At 41.6% G+C, this 27997-nt stretch overlaps 1 protein-coding gene across 1 annotated transcript; it reads right to left on the reverse strand.

The window, feature by feature from the left end:
* Positions 1-27997, reverse strand: LOC101703224 (uncharacterized). Its single transcript, XM_087201533.1, is given in 7 exon segments — positions 1-9078; positions 9080-10750; positions 11987-12069; positions 13137-13220; positions 14867-14993; positions 15833-15924; positions 18101-27997. Coding segments are annotated over 7 exon segments (2151 nt in total). The 5' UTR covers positions 18153-27997; the 3' UTR covers positions 1-9036.

Genomic DNA, 27997 nt, shown 5'->3' on the forward strand with positions numbered 1-27997 from the left:
AAAACAGAAGAAAAGTTTTATTTTTATTCATTTATTTTATCTTTTTAATTCTTTTCTGGTACATTTTAGGTATACAATATACTTACATTTATCATTGGGTGCTTGTACCTGTACATGATGTATCTTAGTTCTTATTTTTCCCCCTATTACCTGTGTGCCCTTCACCCTCTCCTCCCTTCCCTATTTACATAGATTTCATTTCCATTTTTTTTTCTTTTCTTATAATTTTTCCTTTCCCTTCTTCCCTTTTCCCTTCCCCTCCCACCATCCCTACACCTTTGGACCTTTTCCTATTTCTAATTATCAATTATTCATTTTAATCATTTTAACCCTTATTTACACTTTCAGTTTCTCACACTAGAGAAACTATTTGGTATTTACATGTGTGTCCTATTTATTTCACTTAAGAGTATGACCTCAATATGCATCCATTTAGCTATACATGTCTCTAGTTTCTCATTCTTTACAGCTGAGTAGTACTCCATTTTATAAAAAAAACACATCTTCTTTATCCAGTTTCCAGTTGATGGGCAATTGGGCTGTTTCCAAGCTTTCACTATTACAAACTGTGCCGCTATAAACATGGGTGCACATATATCGCTGTGGTATGATTCTTTTAATTCTTTGGGGAAGATACCCAGCAGGGGAATAGCTGGGTCAAATGGGACCTCTAGTCCTAGTTCTTTGAGGTATCTCCATATTGATTTCCACAGTGGTTGCACCAGTCTGCACTCCCAATGACAACGGAGAAGGGTTCTTTTCTCTCCACACCCCCACCAGAATTTGTTATTGGTTGATTTCTTGATAACAGCCATTCTTTCTGCAGTGAGGTGGATCTCAGTGTTGTTTTCATATGCATCTCTCGAATGTCGAGTGATGTTGAACATTTTTTCATGTATTTATTTGCTGCTTTTACTTCTTTGTCTGAGAAATGTCTGTTCATTTCAGATGGCCATTTTTTTTCAGATGCCCATTTTTGAATTGGGTCTTTGAATTTGGGGGGTCTGATTTTTTTCAGTTCTTTATATATTCTAGATAGTGGTCCTTTGTCTGAGGTACAGCTGCTGAAAATTTTTTCCCACGTTGTAGGTTGTCTTTTATCTCTGTTGGTGGTTTCTCTTGCAGTGCAGAAGCTTTTTAATATGATGAGATCCCAGTTGTTGATTCTTTGTGCTAGTTCCCATGCTACTGAGGTTTTGTTCAAAAAGTCTTTTCCTATGCCAATGTCTTCAAGAGTTCTACCTATCTTCCAGCAAGTTTAGTGTTTCTGGCTTAATATTTAGATCTTTAATCCAATCTTAGTTTCATGCATGGTGATAGGTAGGGTCTAGTTTTAATCTTTGGCAGGTTGAAATCTAGTTTTTCCAACACCATGTATTAAATAGGCTATCTTTCCTCCAATGAGGGTGGTCGGCTCCTTTGTCAAAGATGAGGTGGCTGAGTATGTCTGAAGTTGTTTCTGCATCTTCTATTCTACTGATCCTTGGGTCTGTTTCTTTGCCAGTACCATGCTGTTTTTATCACAGTAGCTTTGTAGTATAGTTTCAAGTCAGGGATTGTAATACCCCCACCCATGTCTTTGTTGCCTAGAATAGTTTTTGCTATTCTAGGTCTCTTCTGGTTCCAAATGAATTTTTGGATTGTTTTCTCTAGTTCTGTGAAGTATATTGTTGGAATTTCAATCAGCATTGCATTAAATCTATATAGTAGTTTTGGAAGTATGGCCATTTTTACTATATTGGTTCTTCCTACCCAGGAACAAGGAATATCTTTCCATTTTCTTATATTCTCCTCGATCTTTCTTTACATGTCTTGTAGAATTCAGCAGTGAAGCCATCAGGACCTGGGCTTTTCTTTGTTGGTAAATTTTTTATTACATTTTCAATTTCACTCATTGTAATTGATGTGTTTAGAATTTCTATATCTTCTTTAATTTTAGCAATTTGTATGTATCTAGGAATCTGTCCATTTCTTCTTTGTTTTCCATTTTATTAGAGTACAGGTTCTCAAAGTAGGTATTGATGATGTTCTAGATTTCTGATGGGTCTGTTGTGACTTCACCTTTTTCATTCCTAATTGCATGGATTTGAGCCTTTTCTTTCCTTTTTTTTTTGATAAGGTTGGCTAAGGTTCTATCAATTTTATTTATTCTTTCAAAGAACCAACTCTTTGATTCATTGATTTTTTTGTATTTTTTTCTTGCTTCCATTGCATTGATTTCTGCTGTGATTTTTTTTTTTTTTTGTACTGAGGATCGAACTCGGGTCCTTGCGCTTGTGCAGCAGGTGGCGAAACCACTAAGCTAAATCCCCGGCCCTCTGCTCTGATTTTTATAATTTCCTCTCTTGTATAAGCTTTGGGTTTGTTATGGTCTTCTTTTTCTAGGGGCTTGAGGTTCTGCATTAGGTTATTTATTTGCATTTTCTCTGTTTTTCTAATATGGGCATTCACGCTATGAATTTCTTGTGTAGAACTGCTTTCATTGTGTCCCATAGATTCCTGTATGTTGTACTGGCATTATCATTTACTTGTAGAAACTGTCTAATTTCTTCTTTAATTTCCTCTGTGACCCATTGGTTGTTCAGGAGGGTTTTTTTTTTTTTTCTTTTTTTGGCACTGGGGATCGAACTCGGGTCCTTGAGTTTGCACAGCAGGTGGTGAAAGCACTGAGCTAAATCCCTGGCCCGGTTTTGTTTAATTTCCATGTGTTTGTGTGAGTTTTGTGGTTTCTTATGTCATTGATCTCCAATTTTATTGCACTATGGTCTGATCATATACAGGGGGTAATGTCAATTCTTTTACATTTAATTAAACATGTCCTATGAGCTAGCATGTAGTCTATTTTGGAGAATGACTCATGTGCAGCCAAAACGAATGTATATTCTGATTTTGTGGGGTGGAACACTCTTTAAACATCTATTAAGTCCATTTGATCAATTGTTTGGTTCAGTTCTAGAATTTTGTTGTTAATTTTTTGTCTAGATGATCTGTCTATTTGTGATAATGGGGTATTGAGGTCCCTCATTACAATTGTGTGGGGATTTTTTTGGTACCAGGAATCGAACTCGGGACCTTGCGCTTGCGAGGCAGGCACCAGAACCACTGAGCTAAATCCCCGGCCCCCTCACTACAATTGTATTAGTGCTTATTTGGTTTTTCACGTCCATTAATATTTGTTTTGTATAGTTGGGGCATTCATATTTGGTGCATACATATTTATGATTGTCATCTCTTCCTCTTGGACTGTTCCCTTCACAAGGATGTAGTGACCATCTTTGTCTCTCTTAATTAGTTTTGGTTTGAAGTCTACTTTGTCTGCAAATAAAATTGCTACCCCTGCTTTTTTCTGGGTTTCTGTGGTGTGGAGAACTGTTTTCCATCTTTTTATTTTCAGTCTATGAGTTTCTTTTTGAATTAGGTGTGTTTCTTGTATATAGCATATTGTTGGATTTTGCTTCTTAATCCATTCTGCCAGTCTATTTCTTTTGATTGGTGAATTGAGACCATTGATAGTTATAATTGATAGATATTGACTCATCCTTGTCATAATGTTTTATTATTGTTGGCTCTTTTATTTCTTATTTTCCCCCCCCTTTCCCTTTAGTTTCTTACCTTGCCTGGTGGTTCCCTCTGTTGGGCCTCGTGGCGTTGTGACCTTCATTGTCTTTTTCTAGGATATTGCTTAGAATTGTTTGGAGTGCTGGTTTAGTGTTCATGAAATTTCTCAGGTGTTTGTCATGGAAGTATCTAATTTCCCCATCAATTTTGAAAGGTAATTTTGCAGGATACAACAGTCTAGGTTGCAAGTTATTTTCTTTTAGGGCTTGAAGTACTTCACTCCAGGCTCTCCTTGATTTGAGGGTTTATGTTGAAAAATCTGCCGTGATTCTGATGGGCTTTCCTTTGTAGGTGATTTGTTTCTTTTCTCTAACTCTGTTGGGTTTCTGGGATCTTGACTATCATATGTCTATGTGTAGATTTTTTTTTTTGATCATGGTTAGTTGGGGTTCTATATGGCTCACTTGTCTGTATGTCCAATTCTCTATCTTTGTCTGGGAAGTTTTCTACTATTACTTCTGTGAACAGTTTTTTTTATGTCAATTGTACTTTCTCCTGTTTTTTTGTGGACTCCTATCAGTCTTATGTTATTCTTCTTTGCATCATCTAACAGCTGTTGGATTGATTTCTCATGGTCCCTTACTATTTTTAAGAAATCTCTGTTTTCATGGTCCTTAACTGGAATCCTGTCCTCTATATCTGATATTCTATCTTCAGATTCCCTTAATCTGCTATGCATGCTTTCAATGGAGTTTTTAATCTCCCAAATATCTGTTTGAATCTGTTTCATGGATTCCATTTCTTTCTTATTCTGGGCATTCATGGCTTCCAGCATGTTTCTGAGCTCATCTATTTTATCTGTTTCTATTCTGGATCCTCTAATCATGTCTTTCACTCTGCTCACCATCTCTGTAGTTATCTGGGAGATTATTTCTGCTTTGAATCTTTCTAGAGCCTCATTCATCTGTTACTTCCTGTGCTATTGGTTCAGGGTGTCCAGGTGGTTGATTATCAGACTTTTCCACCTCATTTCCCCCAGAATTTGCCTTTTGTGGGGTGGAAGTCTGAACTTGTGACTTGCTTAAATGTCTTCTCATTTTTGTTTTTGGTACTGTCCTTGGTTTAGTTCCTGGGTTAATACTTTGAAGTTGCTTATTGTAAGTATCTTTGTTGATGTATTTAGAACCCTTATGGAATGACTGCTTCTCAGAGGTGTCTTCCAGGTATAGCTGGTCTTTAGGTTTTGAGTCTGTAATAGCTCTGAGGCAATCTCATTTTCATTATAACAGGAAGGACAAAAGATTAGATCAATCACAACACCTTAGCCCAAGTGATACAATCAGCAACCCAGTAGCATCAAGTATCTTTTAGAAAATGATAATTTGTGGTGGTTATTAATCTATCACCTTTAACTGTGTGAATTAAATCAAGATCAAGGACCAGTCAAACATATGTGTATAGTGAATAAACTCTTCAATACAGCAACTTAACCCTTCAGGATGCAGAGTCAGAAGGAGTTGGGGAGGGAGGAATAGGTAGATAGAGGGATAGGAGAAGGTTCACAGTGAGGCCAGAGGGCACAGGTGAAAGAGAGAGAAGAAAAGAAAAATAAAGAAGGAATACAAATTAGGGCCAGAACAGGAACACAAAGGGAGATGAAGAACAATGTGGGACAGCAAGGGAGAAAGGAAGAGAGAAAAAGAGAAAGAAAAGAGAAAAAGAAAAAAGAGAAAAAGAAAAATTTTAAAAGAGTAGAAAAAGAAGAAAAAAAATCAAAAATAAGAGCAAAGGGCCAGGGATTTAGCTCAGTGGTTTCGCTGCCTGCGGCACAAGTGCAAGGACCTGAGTCTGATGCCCAGTACCAAAAAAAAAAAAAAAAAAAAGAGCAAAAAAATAGTGGTAATTTTGAAAATAACAAATAAAAGTTAAAAATGAAGGGCCTCCTTCAGGGTATATCTCTGCTGTCACAAGAAACAACGTGGGTAGCAGTGTGCAGTTGTAAATCAATAGGTCTCAGTAAGCCAGTCACAGACCCATGAGATTCAGGCAGATTTCTGGCTGCAAGTCCCAAGTTGAGCTCCCTGTCCTCCTGCAGGGTTAAACCCAGCAAGATTCTATTACAGGTTCCAGCTGCCTTTCCCCTGAAGATATTACAGGTTCAAATGGCAGGTGATGATCCCTCCAACTTACCAAGTACGGTGGTCTGGTGTGCCTTTATTGCAGATTCTCTTCACTTTTCCAGTGGGCTTCAGTTTTCATCAGGGAGCCTGAGAGAGGCCGTCTCTCTGTTATTCACTTCTGCAGCTCAGGACAATGGCTTTTATGTCCCTCTGTGCCTCTGTAGTGTGGAACCAGGTAGCACAGCCAAGAGGCCAGAGGCAGAGGGGGTGTGGGGCCTATTGTTGCACGTGCCTGTGCTAAGCTGGCGGCTGGGGGGTGTGCCCAGGGTGGGGGTCCTCACAGTCTCCTGGATGCAAGTGGGTGGGATAAGCCGGTCAGAGCAGGGTGCCAAGAGGATGTAGTCTTAATAAAGAAATAATGCATGACAAGGCAGGCCTTGCCAAGCCTTCTCCCTTGTTTTTTTGCCATAGGATGTTCTGTTCAAGTACTGTAATTGTACTGCATGATGTTCCTACCCAATGTATCAAAATGTTCTGTTCAAGCAATGTAACTGTGCATGATGTTTTACCTAAGGTTTCAAGAATGTTAACTCCACCCATCTGCCTCAATGAGTATGCTTGTACAGTAGGTGGGCCCACCCCCCACCCCCACCCTGTAGATCTCTATATAAGGTTGCTTCCATTTCTGTTCAGGGCTCAGACTTCGGAGTATGAACTTAGCAATTGAACGAGTGTGGGTCCGGAGGAAGTGTGTGGAGGGAGAGTCAGAGGCTGATGATCAGCACGTCGGAAACAGGCCCCTTTGCTGATCCAGAGGGTCCAGCAGGCAGAGATGACCGCTTCCTAAGCCTGACGCCGCTTCCCGAGTTCAGCCAGACAACTTGTGCCAGGGGGTCTGTTGAAGGATCCACAGACATGGCTATAGTGGAGGTTCTGATGAACTCAAACTCATCTCCAGTGAAGAGGAAAGTTATCTCCAAAGGCGTGGTCTTGGATTGGAGGACATCTTCATCAGTGGTGAGCTTCTCAGACAGGGGAATATATGGGCTGTGACACCAGGCTGTCATTTGTTAATGATACTGTCAGCAGTAGGCAATCAAGGGTGAGCCACCTGCACTATGTACTTCACCCATGACCCACACATGCTTATACTCGGGAAGCTCTGAAGGAGTTCCCAGTGAGACATACATATCTTTTATCAGACCAACAGGGTGGTAGCTAAGGCTAATCTAGGAGCAGTGACAACTCACACCAGGGACTTGAGACTGATTTGATGATTTTTGGTGTCACTGCCAACACAGAAAGGTGGTAACACATTGTCTAAATAGCAATTAACCTACAGAAGAACCACTCCATCATTCACTTCTCACTGCAAACATATATGCTACATGAAGGTGCACAGGTCTCTTCTGTTCAGGATTTATTGTTTGCCTTATTTTGGATTATAGCACACTAGCTGGCTAAAGAACCATGAAAACAGCTACAACCCTTATGGTCATATCAACATAACCCAAAGTTGCTCAGCAATACATAAATTTTGCTTCGAGACTGAAATCTGGTTGTGCTGGGGATGTCTGTACCCAAAGGCCTCATTCACGAAGTGCCATGATGGTTTCTAGCACCAGGGAACATGACAACCAGTGTTTGTAGATTTTTTCTTTGGATACAGGGTGTTCCTATGTAGTTTAGGTTGGCTTTGAACTATGTAGTCCAGGCTGGGCTTGAACTCACAGCAATCCTCCTGCCTCAGCCTGAGGGCTGGGATTACAGGCATGTGCCATCACACCTGGCTCATAGTTTTTACTACAGTATACGGAAGGACAAATCAGAAGAAGGTATTACTGTCAGTTGGAGCTGCTGCTTGGCTCAAGATTGTTTTACCAATCTGAGACAATCTAGAGAGAAAAAGTTTAAAACCCTCACTCCCTTCTTGTATTCCCCAATGTTACAGGAATTCCCATTCTTAGGTGTAGAGTATGACTCACTCCCTCTATGAAATTGAAACTGAGGTCATGAAATTGAGGTCTCTTTCACTACCTGCTATTCACTCAGCCTTTCTCCATTCACCACTGAGCTAAATCCCTGGCCCTGAGCACCCCGATCTTTAATCTGAAAGGGTCACATGTAAAGCAGGAACAAAGACAATGTAATAAACTTGATAGCTGTATTAAATTCAAAGATTGGCTGCTGTAAGCTTCTGTAGGTGAATCATCTCTAAGAGTATGACAAACTATCCATAGAATCTACACTGGTAAAACAAGAGTAGGGGGTGTACCTCAGTGGTATGGGTTCAATCCTATAGGTAGAAGGATAAGATAAATCCATGTCCTTGATAGCAGTTTTGACTAGGTGTAACCTACAAGGTGTAGCAACTTGAGTTGAATATTATTGTTACACAGGACTGACTTATCAGTCCAGGAATAATCAGGAGAGGATCACAAATGTTCAAAATAAACCACCTAGGAGACTATATCTCTGTCAGCATCCAAAATTTCACGACACAGGGATGCTATTCCTGTATTGGGAACACTGTCTTGGTTGTAGACCTCCATGTTTATGAGTTTGTGGAATGACACATAGAAAATAACTTTGTAGCTGGGTCCCAGCTACTTGAGAGGGTGAGGGAGAATCCCAAGTTCAAGGCCAGCCTGTGCAACTTAAAGACCCTACCTCAAAATAAAAAGGTCTTGGTATGTAGCTCAGTGGTAGCTTGCATGCATAAGGTCCTAGGTTCAATCTGTAGTACGACAATAAAAATACAAAATGACTTTGTACCCTTCCTTACATTAAAAGAAAGTTGGTCTTCGCTGTGATATCACAGGGAAGATCAAAGTACTTAGCAGAATTACAACTTTTCAACATCTTGTACATCAGCTGACTTTCTACTGCAAGACCTTATACATTTATTAAGTTTCCAGGAAATACTGAGGATTGTTCATATTTGTAACATCATATTGCACCAGGATGAGTTCTTGTTTTTTGAGACAAGGTCTCACTATGTAGCCCAGGCTAGTCTCAAACTCTCAGTGATCCTCCTGCTTCAGCCTCCCAAGTGCTGGGATTACAGTCATGCACCACCATGGCAGGCAAGGGTGTGTTCTTACAATGCTGCCTTGTGGTCAGATTCCAACAGCCTCACATATTTCTGAATTCACAGAGGATCTTGAGAATAGAGATTTTCAGTATCTTTCAAATAAACTACCAAAACTAAAGGTTGCTCCTCAATCCTTACATTAATTAAGATTCTCACCAGGGTAAATTCCAGTGTGACAATTAACATGTGAGGAATTCCTAAAGGGTTTCTGACATTGTTCCCATTCAAAGGGTTTCTGTCCAGTGTGAGTCATTAAATGATCACTTAGTAGGTAAAACCTATTGTAGGCTTTCCCACATTCCTGATATTTATGGGGCTTCTCCCTAGCATGAGTTCTTGCATGGTGATATCGGTTCGAGGATGTTGTGAAGGCTTTCCCACATTCGCTACATTCATAGGGCTTCTCCCCTGTGTGAGTTCTGATGTGTTCAGCCAGGCTTGAAGAAGTGGTGAAGGCTTTCCCACAGTACTGACACTTATAGGGTTTTATTCCAGTATGGATACGAATGTGCTTATTAAGGCATGAAGAATTTCTAAAGAACTTTCCACATACATTACATTCAAAGGGCTTTTCCCCTGTGTGAGTTTTCACATGTTCAGTCAGCAGGTAACACCTTTTGTAGGCTTTTCCACATTCCTTACATTGGTAGGGTTTCTCTCCTGTGTGAGTTCTTATATGAACAATCAGACATGAAGATGTAGTGAAGGATTTCCCACATTCCTTACATTCATAGGGCCGTTCTCCGGTGTGAGTTCGTATATGTTCAGTCAGACTTGAAGAAACAGTGAAGTCTTTCCCACAGTACTTACATTTATAGGGTTTGATTCCCGTGTGAATTCGAATGTGCTTATTCCGGCAGGCAGAACTGCTAAAGGATTTTCCACATAACTTGCATTCAAAGGGCTTCTCCACCATGTGAGTTTTCAAGTGTTCAGTTAGCCGATAACACCTTTTGTAGGCTTTCCCACATTCCCTACATTTATAAGGTTTTTCTCCACTGTGAGTTCTTACATGTTTCCGTAGATTGGAGGAAGTGTGGAAAGCTTTCCCACACTCCTCACATTCATAGGTTTTCTCTCCAGTGTGAATCCTTTCATGTTTATGAAGGTAGGAAGCAGCATGGAAGGCTTTCCCACATTCCTCACACTGGTAGGGTTTCTCTCCAGTATGAATTCTGAAGTGTTCGGTTAGGTTTGAAGAAATGCTGAAGGATTTGCCACATGCCTTGCATACATAGGGTTTCTCTGCAGTGTGTGTTCGTACATGTGTAGCAAGGCCTGAGCGCTTTGTGAAGGCTTTTCCACATTCCTTACATTTATGGGGTTTCTCTCCAGTATGAATTCTAAAATGTTCTGTTAGGCTTGAAGAAGTAGTGAAGGACTTCTTGCATTCCTTACATTCATACAGTTTCTCGCCAGTGTGGGTTCGCATGTGGCTATTAAGATTTGAGGAATATCCAAAGACTTTCCCACAAACCTTACATTCATAGGGTTTCTCCCCAGTGTGGGTTCGCATGTGGCTATTAAGATTTGAGGAGTATCCAAAGACTTTCCCACAAACCTTACATTCGTAGGCTTTGATGGTATACATTTGAAAAGGCACAGCCTCACTTGTGGAATAAAGAAAACCTCCTGAAAATAGCTTTAATTCATAGAGCTTTTCCCCATTGTGATTTCTCACATGTGTCTGAAAGTATGACTTACTAAGGAAGGGATAGTCACTGCATCCAAAAGATTTGTCCTGCATCTCCATTCTCTGGTAAGCAACATTTGGAGTTGGGCTAAAGGCTGTTTCACGTTCATTCAACACAGAAAATTTCTGTCCAGTAGAAGTTTTCATCTTCAGAGTAGGAAAGGGTTTTCCATCCTTATCAGAGTCACAAGTGTTCCTTGAATTTAGAGTTTTCATGTGTGTCTTGAAATAGGAGTGTTCACTGAAGATTTCTCCACAACGCTTATAGTCACTGTGGATTTCCGCCTGTTGGTGAAGAGATGAATGATGGTTAAAGGTTCTGTTTTTTTTTTTTGGTACCGGGGATCGAACTGGAACCTTGCGCTTGTGAGGCAGGCAGCAGAATCACTGAGCTAAATCCCCTGCTCAGTTAAAGGATTTTTTTGGACCTAATGATTCTACTTATCTGAAGACAGAAACATTATTGTTTTTGCCTTTTCCACTAGATGGTTATAATTCCTGTTCTGTGGGTTTCTCTGTGGTTCAATGAAGGGATCCCTCCGTAAGGATCCTGTGCTGACTGTTCTAACCTTGGAATGATTGCTGTACATTCTCATAAAATTCTTTTAGGAAGCTCAGTGCCCAGTTACAAGTGTGGGAATATGTACTTGTGGGAACTCTGAAGCCCCAAGTTTTTTGTCTGTTTTTGAGTCAGGGTCTTGCTTTGTAGTATAGGCTAGCCTTGAACTATGTAGCCCAGACTGGCCTTAAACTCACAGCAATTCTCCCACCTCAGCCTCCCGAGTGCCACCACACCTAGCTGAAGCCCTAAATTTTGCCTAGTATGAAGGTACCTCAAATTCATCCCATTCAGAGCATTCCTTTAGAGAACTTTCTCCCATTAAGGTAAATGGCACCTCTTTCAAGTATCTCACTTATACTGATTTTTTACAAAAAAATTGCCAATCTTTTTTTTTTGGTACCGGGGATTGAACTCAGGACCTTATACTTTCAAGGCAGGCGGTGGCACCACTGAGCTAAATCCCTGGCTCAAAATTGCCAATCTTTTCTGAGTGCAATAAATAGGAAATGGCCTTAAGTTTAGAACTGATCAACATGTTACTTCTTTGCTGTTAATAAATGGATAAATGATGACTTAAGTACATTATTTAGAGGATGATTATGATTTTTTACAGTTTTCATGACATTCTTACATTCTACCATATGATTTCTATAGTATCGAATAAAGGAACAGCAATGTCAGAATCTCATGACATTGGCTCTAATTTTAAAGACACTGATAAGATATTCAGAAAATTGCTTTAAAATGTCAGTGTCTGGTTACTCATGTGGCAATGTGTACCTGTGGAACCTCCAAAGGAAAAGAGGTTTCACCATAGGTTCGGGGCTCTCCCAAATTCATTACATGCAGAGTATCTCTCCAGAATGCTCCCTCCTGGGTTAATGCTACTCATATTCTAAAATGGAATTCACAATTATCTCTCAGTGTGGGAAATAACAAACATCTTTTGTTAACCTTACCATTAGTACCCCACTGGAAGTTCGTTCTGTCAAAATACCATGCTGAAATGTTGACTCTCTGGTGCTAAGTTGCATTTCCCATTCTGAAGATAAACAGAAATATAAAATTAAGATTTAGAGAAAGAAATGGTAGACTGTAGGAATTAAAAATGATTGGAGTGCTGGGGATAGAGCTCAGCAGTACAGCACTTGCTTACCATGCATGAGGCTCTGAATTCAATGCCCAGTACTGCATACACACATGCACAAAGATAGGACTCATTTATATTTATGATTAAAAAATAACCAAAACCCCCTAAAACCTAGGATTAGTGGTTGAAGACATGCCTAACATTTGCCAGGCCCTGGTTTCAATCCCCAGTTTGAGGGAGGGATAAAAGAAGATGAAAAATGTAGGGTCCAGGATTTAGCTCAGTGGTTTTGCCACCTGCTGCGCAAGCTCAAGGACCTGAGTTCGATCCCCGGTACCAAAAAAAAAAAGATGACAAACTTTAAGCATGTAGGCTAAAAATCTGCAGGGCAGGGGATTTAGCACAGTCATTCTGCCGCCTGCCTCGCAAGCACTAGGTACTGAGTTTGATCCCTGGTACAAAAAAAAAAAAAAAAAAAAAAATTTGCCAGTGCTGGGCCAGGGATGTAGCTCAGTGGTGCCATGCCTGGCAAGCACAAGGTCCTGAGTTCAATCCCCGGTACCAAAATAAATAAATATTTGCCAATGGTAAAGTTGTGGGCCAGTTTTTGACAGTTTATTACAAACTGATTCTCTGAAAATTAAAATTGATGGTGAACAAGAATATTATCAGAAATAAAAAGTTCCAAAGACCTAGACAAAGAACAAGCAACAAAATGGTAACAAAGAAAGAGAAGAGGTCATTTTGTTTTATCACAGTAAAGTGGGGTCAAGCAGAAATAAATAGTATGAGAAATTGAAGATTTCCTACCTTCTCAGATAAACGGCCCGAAGCTTCTTTTTTTTGGGTACTGGGGATCAAACTTGGGTCCTTGTGCTTGCGAGGTAGGTGGAGGAACCAGTGAGCTAAATCCCTGGCCCCCTGAAGCTTCTGATATCAAATGCATCTCAAAGGTTCCTCACTATATTTCCATACTTAACTGTGTCCTTGGATCAGGGTTGTTCTTCACAAATACTCACCTCGGGGATCTCCTCTCTGCTCTGTCCTCCAATCCTCTTTGTTTTCCAACCTGGAGATCAGACTGGGTTTGACAAGCTCACATCCTGCACACGGGGAAAGATGCATTCATGCAAGACATTCAGGCAAGAGAGCACTAAACTTAGTTTCATTCAGGAGTGATCCATCTAATGAAAGCAAGAGAATTATTATAAAAGGACTAAGCATGCAAATAGCTCTTTCTGTGCCCCAAATCATTCATTTTCTCTAAACCCTGAAACAAAGTTAATGCTTATGCACATACTAACAAAACACACTTTAATGCCAGGTATGGTGGCACACGCCTGTAATTCCAGCATTCAGGAGGCTAAGTAAGGCAGGATTTCTGTGAGTTTGAGGCCAGCCTGGGCTACAAGAGTTATTTCAAGGCCAGTCTGAACTACATAGTGAGACCCTGACTCGAAAAAACCAAAACAAACAAAAACACTTTCAATCAAATAGAAAAATCAAAGTGAAACAAAAAGATATTTGTTCTGGGGAAAAAACTATGCCAGGGACTAACAAATTATAATGTGTCTGATTTATGTGGCTGGCTTGACAGAACTTACACAACATGGGCTAGGAGTGTAGCTTGGTGGTAAGGCATTTGCTTAGCATGCACAAAGCCCTGTGGACCACCACTAGTACCACAGACAAAACCCTCATGTGACAGGAATCTACACTGAGTTCCTGATTCAGGGAGTCAAAGGAGGAGACTGACTTACAGTATTTCTAACAGAGTGAAGATAATGGTATCGGACCACATTTTAACAATCACCACATTAGATTAAAACTTCAGAGTGGTTCCCCTTACCCATGGTTTTGCCTTCTGTAGTTTCAGGAGCCTACCATCATCTATGGCCCAAAAATATTATAAAGAACATTCCAGAAATGATTCACGTTGTGAGTAACTGATGAAATTTTGCAAAGTCCCATCTCATCCCACCTTGGATGCAAACCACTCCTTTGTCCAACACAGTCCCACTGTACAAGCTACCTGCACAATAGTCCTTTAGTAGCTGTGTCACCTACCAGATCACGTGTCAGGACAGAAGTGTTTGTGTTAAAGTGACCCTTATTTTACTTCATAATGGCCCCACAGCAGAACAGTAGTAATACTGCTAATTTGGAGAAACCCTAAAGTGCTTCATTTAAGTGAAAAGTTGAAAGTTTTTGACTTAGCTAAGGCTGGTGGCACACGCCTGTAATCCTAGCATTTGGGAGACTAAGGCAGGAGAAGCGGTACAAGTTTGAGGCCAGCCTGGACTACACAGTGAGTTCAAGGCCAGCCTGAACTACCTGTCTCAAGAAAACCCTGTCTCAAGAAAACCAAAAAATCAACAACAAAAAAGAAAGTTGTTGACTTAAAAAGAAAAGGAAAATAATCCTATGCTGAGGTAGTTATTACCTATTATAAGAAGGAATCTTCAATTTGTGCAACTGTGAAGGAAAAAGAAATTCATGCTGGTTTTGCTGTTGTATATCAAATCATTACTGAAATTGTACCCAAGTTCAGGACTAGCTGCAGTTTCAGGGATGCACTGGGATCCTGGAACATATCCCCCAAGGATAAAGCAGGACTACCATCCGGGGACAGAGGCTATGTCCCTCTCATTTCCCAGGGGACGCAGAGTCCACATCACCCAGGCTGTGAAGGAAGTGCACAGCCTCCATCTCCTCCCTAGGAGGCCGAAAGACACGACGGCATTCTTACCCATGGAGGTCAGGTTCTCATAGTTCTCCAACATCACCTCTCTGTAAAGGTCTCTGTGACTTTGATCCAGTAAAACCCACTCCTCCTGGGTGAAGTCCAAGGCCACATCCTCAAAGGTCACCGAGTCCTGAATCATCACACACAGGCCAGCCTGAGTAACAAGCCATGGCAGTGACCTCTCCACCAATGTTCATGGGAGATGAGGGGCCAGGCTGATGTCCACACAGGGCTGTGAGGGTCTCCGCGGCCCAGCCAGGGCCAGCGGTCCTAGGGACCTTCCTCTACCCACACCTGCTCACTGTCCCTCTCCTGCCATCATGGGGCTGCAATGGCCCTTCTGAAACACAAACTGGTCTCCCCAGAACTAGACTGGGTGCTCTTCTCCTCTTATTCTGTACTATTAAAAGTACAGCTCCTGGGGCCGGGGATTTAGCTCAGTGGTTTTGCCACCTGCTGCGTAAGCACAAGGACCCGAGTTCAATCCCCAATGTCCAATCGCCGGCACCAAAAAAAAAAGTACAGGTCCTGAACATATGCAAATACTTGGTAAATAGGCATGAATGAATAGACTTTCACAGAAAAGGCCACTTTCTTCTTCCTTTTTTTTTGTACCGGGGATTGAACTTGGGTCCTTGCACTTGCACAGCAGGTGGCAAAACCACTGAGCTAAATCCCCAGCACTTTCTTCTTCCTTAATATCTGTGAGAGTACTTGGCAAAATAGCAAACATACCCTTGTCACCATAAATGTCATCACTGACTAGTTAATTACTGACATCCTGGAATAGCTTTCAGGTAACACCTTACCAATAAGAGTAATGCGGCTCTCTGGAAAAATCAGCTGGGGACTCATTTCTTGTCTGAGGCTTTATTGGCTTTAAGGTGGGGACACAAATCTGCCTTGGCCAGAAATGTGTCCATCTGGTGGGGGCAAGCACGTCATTTTGTGAGACAAGTTTCTGCATACCTGATAGCAGTTTGTCAGGCAGTCGGCCACCATCCTTTCTTCCTTTATCTTTTCTTCAAGAAGGAAGACTGGGTCCCTAGAAAGAAGAGCTCCTGGAAAAGAGAGAAGGCATGAGAATCCAGAACTGAGCAAAACTCCTCTGCCTGCAGGCTGGAAGTCATTCCATCCTAGTAAGAAATTTCCATGTAATCCCCCCCCGCCCCGGCCCCCGCCACACACTACTAGTGTCACAGCTGCTGCCTCATCAGGAGCAAAGAAGGGATCTTGAAAAAAAGGGAGGGGGGATCTTGAGCCATGTTCCTCTCCCAGGAAAACTCTAATAGTCTCATTTTACAGGTAAGAAATACTTGGCATTTTTGTTGTTGTCGTTTGGTAGTAATGGGGACTTAACCTAAGGTCTTCATCCTGAGCTACATCCTCAACTGTTTTTACATTTTAAAAAATTTTAAGACAAGGTCTCCTTAAATTGCCCACGCTAGGCTTCAACTTATGATCCTCCTGCCTCAGCCTGCTACAGTGCGGGGATTACAGGTGTGCATCACCACACTTGGCCAGGTAAGGAATTTTTTTTTAGGTAAGGAAATTTAAACCTATGGAAATTAAGCCCGCATTTGGCCATGATAATAAATTTCATGGAGATTATGTAGCACACATACTAGGAGGCTGACAAACAGCAGCATTCTCTGACCCACTCTGACATCTTCATAAAGAACAGAAGGATAGGGTGACTGTTGAGGTCCTGGCCACTGGAGTCTATTATTCAGAGGGGACAAAAGCAGAGCATCAACAGGACTGACCTGGCTGACACCCTTGAGGCTCCAGGTAAAATGTTCCCCTTTCCTGGAAGATAAGAGGTACTTCATGGTTGTTTATGAACCCATGATTAATAGAAATCTCCATTCCTTTTTTTTTTTTTTGGTACCAGGGATCAAACTCAGGACCTTGCACATATGAGGCAGGCAGCGGAACCACTGAGCTAAATCCCTGGCCCTCCGTTCCTCTACGGGGTTATCTGGAGTCCTGTTGATATTAATCAGTGATTTCCAAGCAATACTTCATCACCAGTCATCAGAATATTAACACAAGTTGTCATGTGCTGAGCCCATTATGACTGAATTTGCACTGTCTATATACAGAGTCACCTAAGTATCATACCAACCCTTTACATTAGAATCAATATACCTATTTATTTCAGCATTAAATAGGCTTGAACCTAGACTCAAGCAGGATGTGGAAGCAAGAGGACCTCAAGTTCAAGTCCATCCCAGGCAAGTTAGTGAGACACTGTCCGAAGCCAGCTGTGGTGGTGCATGCCTGTAATGCCAACACTCAAGAGCCTGAGGCAGGAGGATCACTGCAAGTTTGAGGTCAGCCTGAGCTACATAGTGAGTTCAAGGCCAGCCTGAGCTACCCAGTGAAACTGTCTCAAAAACCAAAACCAAGATACAGTGGACCCTTGACTTACGAACTCAATTCATTCCCAAGGGCTGGTTGTAACTCAAGTTGGTCAACTGCCTTCAAAGTCTCTTTCCTATATAATTTTAGCTCACACTTTCTTCTAGGCAGATCTCAGTGTCCTTAGAGAGACATTAGCCCAGGACTTCTCAACCCCACAGAGGAAAAGATGTTGTAACATTCCTTCCAGAACTCTTTTTTGTTTTTTGGTACTGGAGATTGAACTCAGGACCTTGTGCTTGCAAGGCAGGTGGCAGCACCACTAAGCTAAATCCCCAGCCCCCCTTCCAGAACTCTTTAAGGGTTAAATCTGTATTTCAGACCATCTGGAAGCATAAGTGGCCGGCATTCAGGTTGTAACTCAAGTTGTTCCTATGTTGGGCCGGTCATAACTCAAGGGTCCACTGTAACTGATAGTGAGATGGGGGCTTGGAATATAGCTATAGGAAGGCCCTGAGTTCAATCCCAAGTAATGTATTGCAAAAACCAAAACCAACCCAAACCAAATCTTGAATCCAACAGCACAAAGGTTCCTTGTCCCCGTTAGGAAGCAGAGATCCTGGATCTGATTGCAAATTTATCTCTGAATTCTGATTGCCTGTGGTTGCTGGCATACTCCAGGGTGAATAGAAAGAACATGATGATTCCAAGCCCAGCAATTTGCAGTACTTTATCTCTCGGGGCACAATGATAGCCCCAATACCTCAGAAGATTAGATAGCTATCTGGCCACTTTGGGCTTCTTCTATCACTACACTAAGAGGGAAAATGAAAGGCCAGGGAGTTACAAGCTGGATTGCCAGATCTCACTTACCAAAGGGGAGCAGGGGTAGTGCTGTATAACTGAGGCAAGGAGGGTGAAGCATGGAACACGTGCATGTTTCTATGCTCTGTAGACAATGGACGTGCAGCCAGGTGTGCCTGTACTTGTCATTCCAGCTTCTTGGAAGGCTGAGTATTACAGTTTGTATCTAGACATGTGTTCAGACCTGGGACCTTTGGGAGGCAATTAGATTACAGTGGACCCTCGAATTATGATAGGCTTCACATACGAATAATTTGGGCTATGACTGGAATTTTTTTTTTTTTTTTGGTACCGGGGATTGAACTTGGGACCTTGTGCTTGCAAGGCAGGCAGCGGAACCACTGAGCTAAATCCCCGGCCCTAGAACAATCAAGGCAGTTTGGGATGGGGAAGAGTTCTGGCTACTAATTTTTGCATTTTATCACCTTGAAACATCAGAAGCATTTGACTCCTCTGAATCCCATTTCCTTTTTTTTTGGTACCGGGGATCGAACTTGGGTCCTTGCGCTTGTGAGGCAGGCGGCGAAACCACTGAGCTAAATCCTCGGCCCCCAGGATTTTAACTTACGACCAACGTCTTGAGTTACGACCTGAAGGCTGGCCACTTGTGTGGTTGTAAACAAAGACTTGCAATGCCAGAAAAGCGTATGTAAGTATACAGAAGCATTAGTCTGAACCCAGATGCACCTGTTTATGGATGTGATTTTGGTCAGTGCTTTATATAATTGCTATGATTACTGCTATCAAAATGGCCCCAAAATAGTTAGAAAAGAAGCTAAGGAAGAAAGGAAGATAAAGAAGGCAATCAAAATCAAAAAGAATAAAATTGTGGAGAAATATGAAAGTGGTGTTTATGCAACTCATCTTACTAATATGTACAACATGTTGAAATTGACCATCTGACAATCTTACAGAGAAAAGATTTGTGTGAGGAAGCTAGTGCTGCTACAGGTGTTACTCAAATTAATAAGTAACGATCAACAGTGTTAGAAGAGGTAGAAAGGCTATTATTAGTGTGGATAAATGAAAGCCAGATGGCAGGTTATAGCCAGAGTCTATAATTTGTGTGTGTGTGTGTGTTTTTGCAGTACCGGGGACTGAACCCAGGACCTTGTGTTTGCGAGGCAGGCGCGGCACCACTGAGCTAAATCCCCGGCCCCAGAGTCTATAATTTGTGAAAAAGCTAGGGCTAAAAATGCAGATCTTATAAAAGATAATCCATCAACAAGTGATAATGGTGAAACATTTTGTGCCAGTAAGGGGTGGTTTCACAATTTTAAAGTGAGAACATAGCATAACTAGGCATAGTGAAGCAGCCAGTGTCCATAAAAGGGCTGCTGAAAATCACATACACGACTTTGAAAAATGACACAGAGAAATGGCTTTTGCTCTCATCAAGTTTTCAACTGTGATGAAACTGGCCTTTGGAAGAAAATCCCAGGCCATAAGCCAATGAAGGATATGCTTAACCCTATTGCTGTGTGTCAATGCGAGTGGTGACCTCAGGATAAAGCCTCTCTTGGTTTACCACTCTTGAGTACAGAAGAGTGTTCAGAAAACATAAAGCCATTAAGAACACACTAGGCGTTATGTGGAGATCTAATGCAAAAGCCTGGGTAACAAGAGTACTTTGTCTTGAGTGGATCAGGGAGGCTTTCTGTCCTATTAAGAAATTTCTAGAGGACAAAGGTTCACCACCCAAGGCTCTCATCATGGACAATGCTCCGGCTCACCCATGAGATTGGAAAGAATTGGCTGAAGAATTCCCATGGCTCTCAGGTGAGTTCCTCCCATCTAATACATCCTCTATTGCAGCCTATGGACCAGCAGGTTATAGCTAACTTTAAGAAGCTACACACCAAGGAACTGTTCCTGAAGTACTTCCAGATGGTCTCAGATATAGATTTAATGCTTAAAGAGTTCTGGAAGGAACAGTTCAGCATCCTTTCCTGTGTGGGTTTAACTGAGAAATCCTAGGCCAATGTCCAAGGACACCGAGATCTGCCTGAAAGAAAGTGTGGCCTAAAATCATATATGAGAGAGACTTTGAAGGCTGTATAGAGGAGCCTTGACCTGAACCTTGACCCTGTGGTGGATGACACTGTCACTATAGCAGAGTCCATAGGCTTGCAGGTGGACAGTGGTGATGTTGAGGAACTGGTGGAGGAACACTCAGAGGAACTGTCTACAGAGGAATTTCAGCAGCTTCTGGCTGACCAAGAGAATGGCAGCGGAGGAGCTTTTTGAAGAGGAGGTGGAGTATCAACAATCAGTGCAGCAATGTTCTTCTGAAATAAAGAAAATCCTGAAAAAATGGACAGAGCTATAAACATTTGTAGAGAGGATCCATCCAGAGAAAAAGCCAATCATTTCATTCACTTACTTAATAACAATGTCATGTCACCTGCCTCACAAGCGCAAGGTCCCAAATTTGATCCCTGGTAACTGCCCCCCAAAAAACAACAAAAAAAAGTCATGTCATACTACAGAAGAGTATTAACTACCTTCCATTTCATCCTTCCTTCCTGCGAGCCAAAGATATCAACTTAATGTTGAGTACAGTATGAAACTGTTGTTTCTGATAAACTAGGCACATTTTATAATTTTTTGGTGAACAGGAGGAAAATTATTGATCTTTCTGATAAACTATATATATTATACAACCATTTAATTATGGGGTGCATTGAGAAGTTTGGAATGCATTATGGGTATTTCCATTATTTTTTATGGGAAAGTCTTGACTTACAACCAACTTGAGTTGTAACCAGATCTTGCAAATGAATTGAGTTTGTAAGTCAAGGGTCCTCTGTATGAGGCTTATAGCTGGCTTGCTGTTAGGAGGTTGTCTGGCCAGAAGAGGCAGGCTGCTGAAGGTGTGGCCTGGAAGTTTATCTCACTCCCTGGCTCCTCCCTTCCTGCTCTGCTCCCCATCCACCAAACCTTGAGCAACTACCCTCCACTCAGGCCCTTCCACCATGCCTTCCTGCCTTCAAGCCAGCCAACCATGGACTGAAACCTCTACAAACTGTGAGCCAAAATAAACCCTTGAGTTGTGGGTGTAGGTATTTTGTCCCAACAACAAGAAAAGTGACTAAGACACAGAGGTAGGAGGGTTGCCTGAGCCCAGGAGTTTGAAGTCAACCTGGGCAGCATAGTAAGATCCCATCCCTTTAAAACACAAAACAGAAAAAAGAAAATGTTGCCAAGGTAAAACAATTACAAAAAGGAAAGCCACTGGAAGATTTAGATTCTTCATGAATCAAAATTTGGTTCACTAAGAGGTATAGAACCTAGCAGTTCCAGCAGAGGCAAGGGATATATGGAATCGTCACTGACGCAGTAAACCATGTACTTGTATATCAACTACAACCCACAGGACATATTATTGGCAGCTTTGTTTATATGCACATGTATTTATATAAACTAATCATTCATTTCTGTCTCCTTCACATTCTCATTTGACATGAAATCATTAGAGGTTAAATTTATAATGTAGTCCTTAGGTAACAATATTCAGTGAGAATGTCACTAAATCTGAGGAGATAAAAATATGGCTTTTGATGGGGGGTGTACACCTCCGTTGCATAGGGAAGGGTGAAAACCTCTTCCTTTGTATACCATTAGGCAGAAACTTACCTTTGTTTTAGTATCATACGGGAATTGAAATGTGTGTGGAAAGTGCATACTGAAGTTGAACAAAGTGTAGAGTATGACTGTTAACTATTTGTCTCATCTTCAGATTTACCTTCAACACCTGCTTTGTAATGATGGGCTGGAGCCCTGAATCACGTAGCTTTTACACTAAAAATGTTTAGCTCATTCAATACTCAAGGCACTGGAGGGATGAGCAAAAGGAAAAGGAACTGCTCTTGCTGAATGCAGCTGTGGATGGGGGACCCATGATGCAGGGCTAAGGATTTCTAGTGGGGCTCTACCCATGATACATAGGCCCTGAGGGCTTAATCTTGTCCCTCGCCTCAGGCATCACCTTCCTGACTCTACTTTCTAACCTGGACACTTAATACACAAAGGGCTACTAGTTGACCCTTAGCACATGTGCCTTGCAGCTTGATGGTCTGTGTCTTGCGCCCCTTGTGAGCAGACACTGTGAATTCCAGGTTGCCTGCTGTACATCCACCCAATTCCTCCTCCTATGCATCCACCCACTGAACTTGTGCCCCAGGGTTTCCCTCCCCATCCCAGGCCTTACAATGGCATGGCACCCAAGTTGATCCTGCACACCTATGCTGTAGCCTCAGTTCACACATGTCCTGAAGTGGTATTGCCACACTTCTCCCAAAGCAAATGACATGCGTTCAAAGCTTCCTGCTTCTCCAAGATGCCCAGCTCCCCCTGTACACTCTGCAGCATCTGTGGCACCCTGCTGTGGTGAGCATTTGCTCTGAGCATTGCTTGCCTGCTGGTTATAGACCAGCTCAGGCCCAGAGGAACCCAGCAAGGTTTCACATCATCTAGTGGGGCTGACACACAGATCCCCCTCCACCAGGAAAATCCCCCTCCCCTGAGTGTATACAGAACCTGATTTGTTACTAGACAATAACAATTCTTTCTGCAGTGGACATCAGCTGGATGTCCTTTAATGCAAGTCAGCTCTGATACTACCTGAGGTGAGTGCCAGATCTCACAGGTTGGGAGCTCAATCCTTAAGACAGCCCTCCTCTTCAGATGCCAGTCACAAGACCAAGGTTGTTTTCCTTGGGCTTCTGACTGCCTATCAACCAGGATTCCCACAAACCCCATGATCCCCACTGAGGTTCAACTAATTCGCTTGAGCAGCTCCCAGAATTCAGGCAAACACATGCACTGGCTTACTGTGAAGAATATTACGAAGGACACAATGAAAAGGTGGACAGGAAAGGGAACAGAGCATCCAACCTCTCTCCAGCTGAGCTACCCTCCAGGAACTTCATGTTTAGCTACCTGTACACTTCCTCACTCTGTGTGTCTGTCCATCCCTCCTCCCTCCCTCCCTTCCTCCCTCCATCTCTCCCTGTCTCTGACTCTCTCACATACTGAGAATTGAATCCAGAGCCTTCACTCTGACTACATCCCTAGCCCATTTTTATTTTTTGAGACAGGGCCTGGCTAAGTTGCTAAGATATCCAGGTTGTGCTCAAACTTGTGATCTTCCTGCTTCAGACTCCCAGAGTGCTGGGATTACAGGTGTGTACCACCATGGCCAGCAGCTCCTTTTGGGTTTTTCTGGAGCTTTCACTGCACAGGTATAATGGATAACAGACTACATAGGGATAGCCAACAAGGCCCATCCAGATTCTTCTTGACCTGTCTGTAAAGCACTCTTCTGTCCATTTATGGGGCAGGACCCATACTAGAGTTAGTTGTAAATTAGGGCCTTTAAAATAATACTAGGGGACGGGGATTTAGCTCAGTGGTTTTGCTGCCTGCTGTGCAAGCGCAAGGACCCAAGTTCAATCTGGGGTAAAAAAAAAAAAAAAAAAAAACCAAACCAAAACCAAATAAAATAATACTAGTATAAAAAGTATTTCCTTTCATCCAGATACACCTGTAGATGGATTACTGTTGTGTTATACAGCCTGCAAGCGCACAAATTTAGTACTCTAGGCCAGGAGTGGTGGCCCAGGCCTGTAATTCCAGCACTGGGAAGGCTGAGGCAGGAGGATCACTGAAAGTTCAAGGCCAACCTAATGAGTTCAAGGCAGTTTGAGCCACATAGTGAGACCCTGTCTCAAACAAAAAACAAAAAAACAGAAACAAATTTAGTACTTTTAACAGTTTTTAAAACTGTTTCTCCACTAAACTCCCAACCAACAGTATAAGCACACCCATTCCAACCTATTCAGAGATCTAATAAACTATTAACAAGTGGCTGATTAATAACTGTTAGGTTAGCTCACTGGGGCTAAGCAGGAATCAGAGAAAGTGATTTGTTACCAAGATACTTGGCTTTCAGAGCCTTCTGGCAGCCTGCAGTGAGAGAAGAGGAAACTGGTCATTTACCCATAGCACTGATTCTGCACTCCAGATGTGTGCGTGTCTATAAGGAGTCCCACTGAGGGAATTCAATGGTACTTTGCTGATTGTCAGACAATTGCCATTCCTCACAAAAATGTTACAGGATAGGGCCAGGGATGTAGCTCAGTGGTTCTGGCGCCTGCCTCGAAAGCGCAAGGTCCCAAGTTCAATCCCTGGTGCCAAAAAAAACAAAAACAAAACAAAAAATGTCACAGGATAGCTAAGTAAAATAGAAGGCACACTGAAGTAGCTGTTAGGGTGGCAGCCACCTGTAATTTACTCAGCTCTCTGGGAGGCTGAAACAAGAGGATTACAAGTTTGGGCCCAGCCCAGGCAAATCATGGTCTCAAAATTTAAAAAATGAAAAAGAGATAGGGATGTACTTCAAGGCAGAAAAAAAAAGGAAACACTGAAATAGAATAAAAATTCAAAATTTACTAAGCATCATGTGAACTGTCCACAATGCAAAATTAGCCAAATATATTGTAGTATTCTTAGGATCAAAGTGGAAAGGACATCAGGGTTCTTTCTGAAAACAAATGCCTTGCAGTTAAAATCTATTCATTTTTTTTCTCTCCAGAATAATTTTAACCAAATTCTTTTAAAAAGTTGATTCTGATACTCTAAAATGGTACAAAAAATATAGCAAGGGAAAAACCTAATGTACAATGAAATTAAATGTATATTTATTTGTCCTTTGACTTAATCAATCTTGAAAGTTTAACTTGAAAATAAATCTCTACCAATGGGAAAAAATGTAAGTTTACTTTATTCACTACAGATTACTCATAGATGCTCAAAAATAGGGAAGACAGATTACTGGAGAAGTAGATATTTTAGGTATCAAAGTATCAAACTACAAATTATTTTCTTATTCAAAAGAAAAAGTCCACCTTTAAGATAGAGCGCTACAAAAAAAAAAAAAAAAAAAAAGATAAGAGTGCTACAATGATTAGTACCTTAAGCAGGTGTCAAACTTCCCACAAAAAACTGAGTGTGGTGACACCCATAATCTCAGCACTCAGGAAAGCTGAAGAGGATTGCAAGTTTGAACCAGGCCTGAGAAACTTAGCAAAACTCTCAAAAAATAAAAATTAAAAAATTGCTGAGAATGTAGCTCAATGCAAAAGGCCTCCATTCAACCCCTATTGTAAACAAAACAAAAAACTTTCCACTGCAAATAGAAGAATGATATAAATGCACTTGTTCCCAATAAAATGCCACTGAGAAGCATGCATTGCCTACAAAATATTTGGCAGATGATCTTTTGAATTTTCTACCCTAGGAGCTGACAGGCCAAGGCTCACTAGCCTAGTTTGTAAATCTGGCTATACTGTAACAAAGCCACACACCTGTCTGTTTACTAAAATATCTGGCTGCTTGACCATAACCAAGACGGAGATTGCTAACTAGACATTATGACCTCAAAGCATCCAACACTTACTAGAGGGGGCTTTTCACACAGTTTTCCAACCTCTGCTATAGACCCAATTATCAATTAAAGAAAGTCATGAAATGAAAAACTCAAGGGAGAAGACAGGGAGGGGAGGGAAAGAGATAAAAAGAATTAAGATGGGTTACGTACATGCACTGATTCCCTACCAGGAAAGCCATCATTATGTACTGCAAACATGTGGTAATAAAAATAAAAATTTAATTTAAAAAAGACACATTTAAATGTGCCATGAGAAGGCAACCATAAATAGCAAAGTGCTTTGACTTTTTAAATGAATGGGTGGCTCTTCAAAATACTAATATAATGGAGAATCAGGGACTAATTCCAGGCTTAACACATACACAATGAAACTGCAATTGATATCTCGCTCCTGGGTGGCTCTGAACCATGGGACAGTCATGGATGTATCTACCACCAGTGAGTTCGAGCCAGAGGGAACATGCTAAAGAGACTAAACAACATAAACAAATCCAATAAGAAACCTTGATCTGGGCATGGTGGCACCCAACTGTAATCCCAATGAGGCTAAGGCAGAAGGAATGCAAGTTCAAGAAGAGCCTGAGCAACTTAGTGCCTCAGTAAGACTCTGGTTCAAAATAAAAAAGGGCTGAAGAATGTAGCTCAGTGTGAAGATCAGGGTTGGAGAATATAGCTCGGTGTGAAGATCCTGGGTTCAATCTCTAGATCTGCCAGAAAACAAATAAACAAACAAACTTTGGATCTTAGATCCAAAACATCGCAAAGCCTATAGGGAGCTGGGGATGTAGTTAAATGGTAGAGCACTACCTTGAGCTCAATTCTCTGCAACACATTCATACATACACACACACACGCACGCACACGCGCGCGCACACCACACACACACGCATGCATACATACCTATGTTGGAACAATGCAGATAAATTTTGATTGAGTAGATATTACACAATGTTACTGTTATTCATTTTCTTTTGGCATGGGGTGGTGAGGATTGAACCCAGGGCCTAGCACATGTGACTGAGCTACCTCCTAAGCCTTCTTACTAACTTTCTTGATTTAAAGGATAGTCTTATTAAGACCTTATATTTAGGAGACACATCGCTATCTAAAGTTCACATAACATATCTACAATTTATTTTCAGTATGCTTACCCTCAAATAGTTTTCAATAAAAGGTATTTTATCTGTGAGCAAACATGAAAAAATGCTAAATATGGGTGAATCTACTACAATGTATATACATTATAATTTTATGTTGAAATGACCTGTAAGCAGTTTCAGATTGTTCTAAAGAAAAATGTGGGAAAATACTTAGTCCAATCATCTTCCCTATAGTAAACACAATTATTCTACTACTAGTGCAATAAAGCAGCTTTATAAATAAAGCTTCCTCGCTGGAGGCTGGGTTTTGAAGTTGTCTGGGGATGTACACAGGCCTAGAAAGTTCAGATGAAAAGGATGGTTGTGAATTTTTGGTTTATCAAAACGACTTGTGGACTAAAAACGTTCTGTCATATACAGAAATATGCATACCATAGACACCTAAGAAAAGATGTTTATCTTTCTAATGGAAAGTGACCGTAAGGCTGAGGATTTAGCTCAGTGGTGCCACTGCCTGCTCAGCAAGCGGAAGGACCCGAGTTCGATTCCTAGTACCAAAAAGAAAGAAAGAAAGTGACCATATCAGTCAATTTCAAATCACTGGGACAAAGTACCCAACACCCACAACTTAAAGGAAAAGTTTATTTTGGCTCATGGTTTCAGTAGGTTCAGTTCAAATACAGAAATAGCACAGTAGAAAAGCATGGTAGTTGGGAAATTTAGCTCAGTGGCAGCGTGCCTGACTCGTGAGCTCGAGTCGTCAGTTTGATCCCCGGTGCCAAAAAAAAAAAAAAAAAGCATGGTAGAGGAAAGCTGCTCATCACACAGCAGCCAGAGTAGACGGGGTAAGAGCAAGGGATAAGAACACATCCTTTCAGGTCAGGCCCTCAGGGACCCTCCTCCAACCAGCCATGAAAACACTTTACTGATGAGCACAGCGTCCCCAAGATTCAATCACCCTCCACACAAATGAGACTTTTGGGTAGACACTTTATTTTGGTACCGGGGATCGAACTCAGGACCTTGTGCTTAAATCCCCGGCCCTGGGGGATATTTTAGATCTAAAACCATAACGGTAACGTATGAAAAACTACCTGACACGAAAAGGAAGAGGCAAATTCTCAGATTAAAGATTCATTTACCTTAAGAAAAGGAGAAAGGGGGCCGCGGATTTAGCTCAGTACTTCCGCCGCTTGCCTTGCAAGTATAAGGACCAGAGTTTCGATCCCCAATACCAAACCAAAAAAAAAAAAAAGAAAAAAAAGAAAAGGAGAAAGAGGTCCTCTTGAACTTCGGGGGAGGTGTGTGCCCGGTGCTATGAGCGAGCGCCCTACCCGCGAGCTCCACCCGCAGCCC

The sequence above is a fragment of the Heterocephalus glaber genome, unplaced genomic scaffold (genome assembly GCF_053883595.1).
Source record: "Heterocephalus glaber isolate CG9 unplaced genomic scaffold, H.glaber_assembly_v1.0 deba00001760, whole genome shotgun sequence".
Classification (NCBI taxonomy): Eukaryota; Metazoa; Chordata; class Mammalia; order Rodentia; family Bathyergidae; genus Heterocephalus; species Heterocephalus glaber.